This window comes from Trypanosoma cruzi, genomic scaffold, assembly GCF_000209065.1.
Source record: "Trypanosoma cruzi strain CL Brener 1047053516851 genomic scaffold, whole genome shotgun sequence".
Lineage (NCBI taxonomy): Eukaryota > Euglenozoa > Kinetoplastea > Trypanosomatida > Trypanosomatidae > Trypanosoma > Trypanosoma cruzi.
Window position 1 is genome coordinate 636,061 of NW_001849577.1, and position 7,389 is coordinate 643,449.

Here is a 7,389-nt window from a genome sequence, read left to right on the forward strand (position 1 = left end):
CAATAAGTTTGCTAACATCCTCCAAGTAATAATCATGAATGGGATACATGGCATTGGCTTTGGAATATTCAGCTACTGACAAATTCTCAAAGAAACAATTCCACTTAGATACCTCTGCAGTGGCGCTGCAAAGCACCAGTCTTAATTTTCCCGGATTACGTAGCATCACGAGCTTCATCATAAGAAGAAGTACCTCAACCTCGGTAGTACGCTCGTGAAATTCATCAAATATAACGTGTGTAATGCCAATATCATTAGGAGAATTGTGAATCAAGTGTAGAAAAAGGGTGTAATTTGTCACATACATAATTGGGGTTTCACCTAACGTTCCCACGTGTTCCCCCCGCACCCAGTAGCCTACCTTTCTTCCAACTTTCTCGCCGTACAATGCGGCGACGCGTTGTGCCAATTTAATTGCGGGCGTGCGTCTTGGTTGGGCGTTTACCACCTTGGCATCCGGCTGTCCATCGAGGATGGCCTTTGGGATGAGCGTACTTTTGCCTGTGCCTGTGTCTGTCACAACAATTGTGACGTCGTGGTCCCGAATCAGCTTTCGGCACTTTTCAACGTCAAGAGTCCCCACAACGCCAAGTGCAGTGCTCGCTTGCGCCCGAAGGTGCTCTGCACCCCCCTCGTCATCGGTTTGAAGGGCGTAAAGGCTTTTAAACTTGTGCAAAATCTCCTCATCAGAAAGGGATGGCAATATATGATTTACCGTTCCTGCGCCGTTCACTCCACAAGGACTATCCTTCCGGTTATCACCAGACCCAGTTCTGTGACCAAAGTCAGCTTCGCTTATGGGCTCCCACTTTCGTCCCATTGATTGGTTTCTGTAGATCTGCTGCTGGCGGTGGAGCCCAAAATCCCGATTGCCTCGCCGCACTCCCCCTTGTTGTTGCGATGGCTGAGGCAATGAATGCGCCACTGCTTTCGAGTCTACCCATTGCTCGCCCAACGGCAAAATTCCCTCTTGCGTCATTATTGACTGCTGCTGTCTCAGCTGTCGCTGATGCTGCTGTAATTGAGCTGACTGCTGCTGCTGATTGAACTGCGGCCGGCTTACGTGGTGCAGTGAAGAAACCGGATCATGCGTCCTTTGCTGCTGCTGCTGCTGCTGCTGCTGCTGCTTCAATTTTGCCAGCTGCTGTATCACACCACGCTCATCTCCTTGCCGCTGAGAGAGGCAAAGCAAAGAGAGTTCTTGTTGCTGCAACCTCTGTTGCTGAAGAGCAATCTCCTGCTGAACCCTAAGTTTCTCCTGAGCAAGTTCTTCTTGCACCCTCTGCTGTCGCAGTAAAACACCTGGCGACACTGAATTTGTCCCTGCCTTTTTTGCCGTTTCCCAGCTGGCGCCCGATGGATCCGCCGCTCCGTATGTGTTCATGCCAACCGGTGGGGGCGGTTTTGGTGCTACCGGTGACGGCGCCCATTTTATATCGACTCCAGTGGAGTGAGCAGTGCTCAAAGGCACCGACGATGGATTGCCACGAATAAATTCTGGTGCAAAAGGAGGGACGTTAAGACCTTTCGTACCATCTATTCCCCCATGCGGCGATGACGCCTGCGCCACTTGCCGTAATGGTTTCTCTTCGTGCTGCTTCTGTAGCAAATGCTGAGATCGGCGCATAGAAGTAGAGTTGAGCGTGTACATTTGCGCAGTGCCGTGGCAACACGTGAAATTTCGACCACCTACGCCCCACACCCTGCTAATAACGTGGCCACTGGGCTCGTGTGTGGATGTGGATACCTAATTTGTATATGCGTGTAGTGCCCGCGCCACCGTTGGCTTCTCTCTCCCTCCTCTCCTTCTCTTCGGGCAGTTGTCCCTCACAATTGAAAGAGAGTGAAAGAAACACTGCCCGCGCAGTAAAAAATATGCATTAAAAAAAAAAATGTACAAAAAAAAAAAAAAAAGTGACCAAGTGCCGCAGCGGCAGTCCACAAAAAAGCATCAACAAAAAAACCCACAAAAGACGTGGGTGGAGTTAGAATGTGCAAAGAGGCATGCATTCCTCTCGTACGCGCAAATAACTTCGCCCCACGCTCCCGCCACGGCTCACAAGCATACAGCACGGGGCGGCGGCGTCAATGTGGTGGCAGAAAGTAGGGACATATTTAACCAAAGATAAAAAAAGAACACACGCGTTTGGCGTTCAAAAGATCCGCCTGGACGGCCGCCCAAATCAAGAAAATATTTATGTCCAATAGCATGGGAAAAAAAGAGGTAAATGGAGAGGCAGCGGATTCGCCACATCCTCAATGCTTGCTCCAATTAAATACATGTGGTTTCGGAAAGCCACTCTCGTGACACGGCGCAGTCTATTCAGATGGATGATGTTTATTCATCGCGAAGTGAAAAAATTTTGGGCTCTTCCAACCACAAGACCCCGCCACAAGGTGGAAATCAAAAAAGGATGAGTGAGATGACAAAACAAAAAAAGCATTCGTCTTGCCGTTATCGGTTCCTCGACTCCTTCCATCGCGGTGTTTTATAGCATTCATAACATGGGCAAGCATCGTAAATAAATATATTCGTTTTATCAAGAGAATATATTAATCCAGACAACCAGCCTCCCTCGCGATCATTCTCTCTACAAGCTCCTGGAAGCATGCCCGTTCTTTTTTTTTTTTTTTGTTTCTTTTTTTGCTTCTGCTGGTGTTTGTGTGCATCATTGATGCAATGACTACAGAACACACAGGCACACACACACACACACACACAAAAAAAAAAAAGAGTCGTATTTGACATCGGCATTAATAACTTATGTGTACTTTTTGCTTCCCCTTGTCACCTTCTCGTTGCGTTTTCAAAGAAACCTCCATAATTTGTCACAACCACTCCTTCTACCCCCCCCCCCCCGTCTGCCGTCTCTACTCTCCGCAAACAGGGCATTCATTGGGCCACAGATATTTCTTGCACAAAGTTTTCTGTGAGATGGGCAATTGCCATCGTCGCTTCTTCCGCCGTCGTCCCTTGGGCGACCATCCAGGCCAGGAAAGTAAACGAATTTGGCGGTGGCGCCACCAAAGCCCCTGGCTCGGCAGCTACTCCATAGTCAACAAGTCCCTTTCCAGATACGGGCACCTCCAGCCGCACCAAACTCCCCTCATGAAAAGGATAGATGTTTACAGAAGCACAGTAGCAACTCGGCGGAAAAAAGGCATCCTTCGCTTCATTCTCGTTGCTGCCTACCTCCTCCAGTTTCTCCGGGTAGAGGAGAAAAAGCTGCTCTCTTACTGACAACCCCAATGCACACCGCACCAGTGACTCACCCAGCTGCAGGCCACGGTAGCAGGTTCGTAGCATGCTGTTTGTCTCCGCACTCCCTAGTCGACAATTCACCTCAATTACATACGCCTGGCGTCGTTCAAAGTCATATTTTGCCTCAAAATGCAAAACACCATGAAGATCCTTGCCGTGGAGTACCACAAATTTATCCAATAGCCTCATTACTTCTCGTTGCTCGTACATTGGCAGTGCCGTGGGGCACAGTCCTCCCTCCTCAAGAAAATAAGGCGGATGGACCTCAAAGTTATCGGAGATGGAGCAGAAAACAACATTACCATTTTCTACACAACAGTCCAAATCAACTTCCTGGCCGCCAATGTACTCCTCGAACAGTATTTCCACCCTCTCCATCCCCTCCGCAGGGTTAAGGACGGCTGTCAAATGCTTCATATCACTATGCGAGGCAAAAGCATCCCACATCAAGAGCGCATGATCCCGCACGTCCTCCACACCGTAGCAGAGTTTTGCCAAGATACTCCCTGCCCCAGGGGAAGGCTTCAACACAAGAGGAAAAGTCACTCCCGCCGCTTTCAGAGTCTCTTGAATGTGCGCTACTAGTTCTACTGATGCTGTTTGGGGGCGGGTCAAAACCCCCGCTTTCGGAGACGCGATGCCTTCCCTCGCACAGTCCTCGCGAAGTAAGGACTTTACACATGTCCTTCGTAACTTTTCTGGTGGCAGTGGAATGGGACGATACCCCATGCGCTGAGACAACACAGCTGCAGGGTAGATACCGTACTCATCAAACGATATGATTGCATCCGGTAACAATTCGTGCTGCGTAAGAAAACGCCTAAGTATGGGTTCAAGTGCATCCACGTCATTTGTGTCGTGTTGCAGACGATAATGAAAGACCCCATCAAACGCATCGGCCGGCCGCACCGGGTGGACGACCACAAAAATAACGCCCTTTTCCCGGAGGTGTTTGTAGATGGGGGCTCGTGCAACACTGCTCGTTCGGAGCAGCACCACAACCTTTCCTTCCATTCTTTTTCTTTGCCTTTCCTTCCGTTCCTTTTGTAATCTTTTGTTCGCCCTCCTCCCTTCGCCGCAAACAGTCGTAACGCACACACGCACGCAGGCCTCCACCCACCCCACCGCAACCAAAAATTAAAAATTAAAAATTAGAAATTAACAAAAGAGAAGGTATCCGACGCAGCAGTGCATATCCCACCCGTGTGGGAGCCGCTCATGCCTCCGCAGTTCGATGGTAAAAAAACAAGGCAGCAGCAGCAGCAGTAGTCAAATCAAGACGGGGCGAACACACTACTCGCGCAAGCCACAAAAAAAAAAAAAAAAAAAGGAATGGCGAGAGGTAAAGCCTCATCGGGAAATATACGGCAGAAGCAGAACAGAAGAGATCAACTTTGTAAATCGTCACGTCTCCTTGTAAAGAAAAAAAAAAAAAAAAATGAACTTTCCACAAGGCAAAAGTGCAGGCGGGTAACAAACAGAGCGGAAGTTGGTGGGGGAAAGAAAACACCACTGGCATCAAAAAAAGGTAAAAGTAAAAGAGCAGAAATGTACACACAAAAACAAAAAGATAAAGAAAGAAAGAAAAAGACGCACAGCATGGTTCTAGAACTAATTGAAACTGAGATCATGCGTGTGTCTCTGTAGTGTATTCCCTAGAAACCAAGAAGAACGGTTGCTTCTACGCAGTCCTCTACCTTCACTTCCTCTCTCCCACTTGCCAATATATACATTAACCAAAGATAGTCCACACAACCACTAAAAAAAAAAAAAAAAAAAAAGAGGAGAAAAAGCATCACAACTCGTCTCAATGAAACAATGTCCTATTGCACATCCTTCCTTCTCCCCCGCCCCTCCACATTTCATGTTATCTTCCGCCGTTTTCCCTTGAAAATTTTCTTCTCCTGCCCATATAATTCCGGGGCAACCACGTTGCGTATCCCGCACATCACCTCAAGTGCCCCACGCATAAATCCATCAAAAACCAGTGAAGCCGCCAGCGGTAAACGCACAGGACTTCCGTGTGGCCCCAAGCAATAGGCGGCAACGTTAGAGGCCAAGCGAAGTCCTTGAAGAAGCTCCGCAAAGCCACGCTTCAAACCCTCCAAAAGACTCACCGGCTGCGACCCACGCGACACGGGCGACAATTCACTCACTGGCAACACGGAAGTAATCACGGAGGAGGTCGTGTTATGTGCCCGTCGCGAAACCGCCACCGCGCTGTTGAGTGATTGAGAGACAAGTGTAAAGAGAAATTTGCGAAGAGCGGCGGAAAGGGCAGAGAAAAAACGTCTGTTGCGACGATATTCATTGAGAGGAGCAAAAAGAATCTCCACGCCTGCCGTCCCAACGTTTGACGCCAACTGCAGCGGCTGCACCCCGCAAAGAAGCATGAAAAGACCATGGAAATTGAGTATCTGTTCCCGCATAAGGTCTAAAATGCGGTCCCCGACACGGTGGAGAGGGCATGCCGTGACAAGGATAAGCGGCACCTTGATCTGCGCCCGCTCAATAGAAGGCAAAAGAAAGTTGCAGAGTTCAAACATGTCCATACGAGTGGCTCGAGAGGTGTCGTGGCCCTCAAAATAGACGTAGAGTATCAGTTGCACTGGAAATACGACAATCTTACTGAAGAAAAGTGTCTGAGACTGCACGTCATCCGAAGCAATACTTTCGTTGGAAAGAGTTTCCGGGTCTTCAATAAATTTAGACAACAAATTCATGGCACGTCGGTGCACGGCAACAGTGACTGGCTGCAACCGCACAATAAGCTGCTCCTCCGGTTTCCCTACAACAACCATCCCGGCATTCATTGAAGAAGACCGCGGTACAACTGTCGTCCACTTCATCTCAAACAAATCGCCATCATGGTCACGTAGAGATGGCGGAAGGGATGCCATAAATAGCGTGCGAACAGAACTCTTCTCGATGCAATCCACCACTTCTCCGTCCCGCACGGACAAATACACCTGCAATAAGTTCGCCTTTCCGGGAACAAACAAATCCACTTGAAGTCGGATACCAGTGAAGCGGCCAACAACGTACTCGTCCTGTCTTCGCCCAACGCCAAGGAATCCGCTTCGTCGTCCCTCGCGTCTTCCCTGGTGAAGCTCCACGTCTGAGTCCATCCCACTCCACAGCACGGAGGGCTCCTGCACCTCCTCCTCCATGTTACCAAAGCGCTGTATGGTGTGGAGGTAACTTTGAGGCACATCAAAGTGAATGAAATCCTCTCCACCATACAAATGTGCAATAACGTCACAGTCATAGAGGTGAATCTCCATCGACACCAAGTTGTTTGGCGGCAATGGGCGCGGGACACACCTCCGGTTCTGTGCATATTCCGATGATGCGCCACACCAGGCCCCGTATATGGATAAGAAATTCGTATATTTGGATCGCCCTATCAAATTTATAGAATCATTCTCAGAAGTCTCCCAGACAGGCGCAATTGAGGCTTCAAGCTCAGCACTTTCAATAATATCAAAATCCTCCAAGGAATTTGTCGCAAGGCTTCTTTTTGGCAAACCCGCCTTCGACGCCACTTCGCCTCCGGCCGCAACAACACTAGAAGCAAGCCCAATATTCAACACGGACGTTTCAAGCAGCTGATGAAGACGAGGCACATAATCAGGCACGCGGTGACAAGCGAAGGCCGCATGTTTTCCCTTATTGACGCAATTGGATTGAATGATGCACTCGAATCTTGACCCACTCCGTTCCACAAGCAGATGAGGTGAGGGCAAATAGGCAAGATCATTGCCGCCCAAAAAGTGTGAGATCACCGTTCGAAAATGATACAGGGAGTCGTATGCAAAGAACATAGAGGCACGAAGTTTCTGCACCTCCAAAAACACCGGCTTCTCGGCCGTGGGATTAATAAACAGTGTGATGTTAGACACATCGCTCCTACTTGCGACAATATCCTTCTCATCATCGGTACCACTGTTCTTACCACCTGCAGACTGAGCGACATCCAACACCAGAACAAAGCCAATATTGCTTAAGATCTGTAGCCACGCCTCGTTCGCTGCTACCAAACAGAGAACCAAGCCCTGCCTCTTGGTCATATTCCAGCAAGTATTGCTGAGAATTATCATGAACGAACACAGAAAGATCTCTTTATC

The 7,389-nt window shown here is 49.0% G+C and overlaps 3 protein-coding genes across 3 annotated transcripts, besides 10 other annotated features; all 3 read right to left on the minus strand.

Moving 5' to 3' along the window:
• On the minus strand, positions 1–1,651 carry Tc00.1047053510753.9 (helicase, putative; the record flags this gene model as incomplete). The annotated part of the gene is made up of 1 exon (XM_800046.1): positions 1–1,651. A coding segment is annotated over one exon (1,651 nt), but the record flags the coding sequence as incomplete, so codon positions are not given.
• Positions 1–7,389: a sequence feature (heterozygous, Esmeraldo-like haplotype).
• Positions 986–1,042: a microsatellite.
• Positions 1,098–1,128: a microsatellite.
• Positions 1,880–1,914: a sequence feature (AT_rich).
• Positions 2,339–2,603: a mobile genetic element.
• Positions 2,617–2,646: a microsatellite.
• Positions 2,692–2,722: a microsatellite.
• On the minus strand, positions 2,894–4,276 carry Tc00.1047053510753.20 (hypothetical protein, conserved; the record flags this gene model as incomplete). Its single annotated transcript, XM_800044.1, has 1 exon — positions 2,894–4,276. The coding sequence occupies one exon, from the start codon at positions 4,274–4,276 to the stop codon at positions 2,894–2,896; it is 1,383 nt and encodes a 460-aa protein (XP_805137.1).
• Positions 4,264–4,307: a sequence feature (CT-rich).
• Positions 4,395–4,424: a sequence feature (AT_rich).
• Positions 5,023–5,054: a microsatellite.
• On the minus strand, positions 5,125–7,389 carry Tc00.1047053510753.30 (hypothetical protein, conserved; the record flags this gene model as incomplete). Its single annotated transcript, XM_800045.1, has 1 exon — positions 5,125–7,389. A coding segment is annotated over one exon (2,265 nt), but the record flags the coding sequence as incomplete, so codon positions are not given.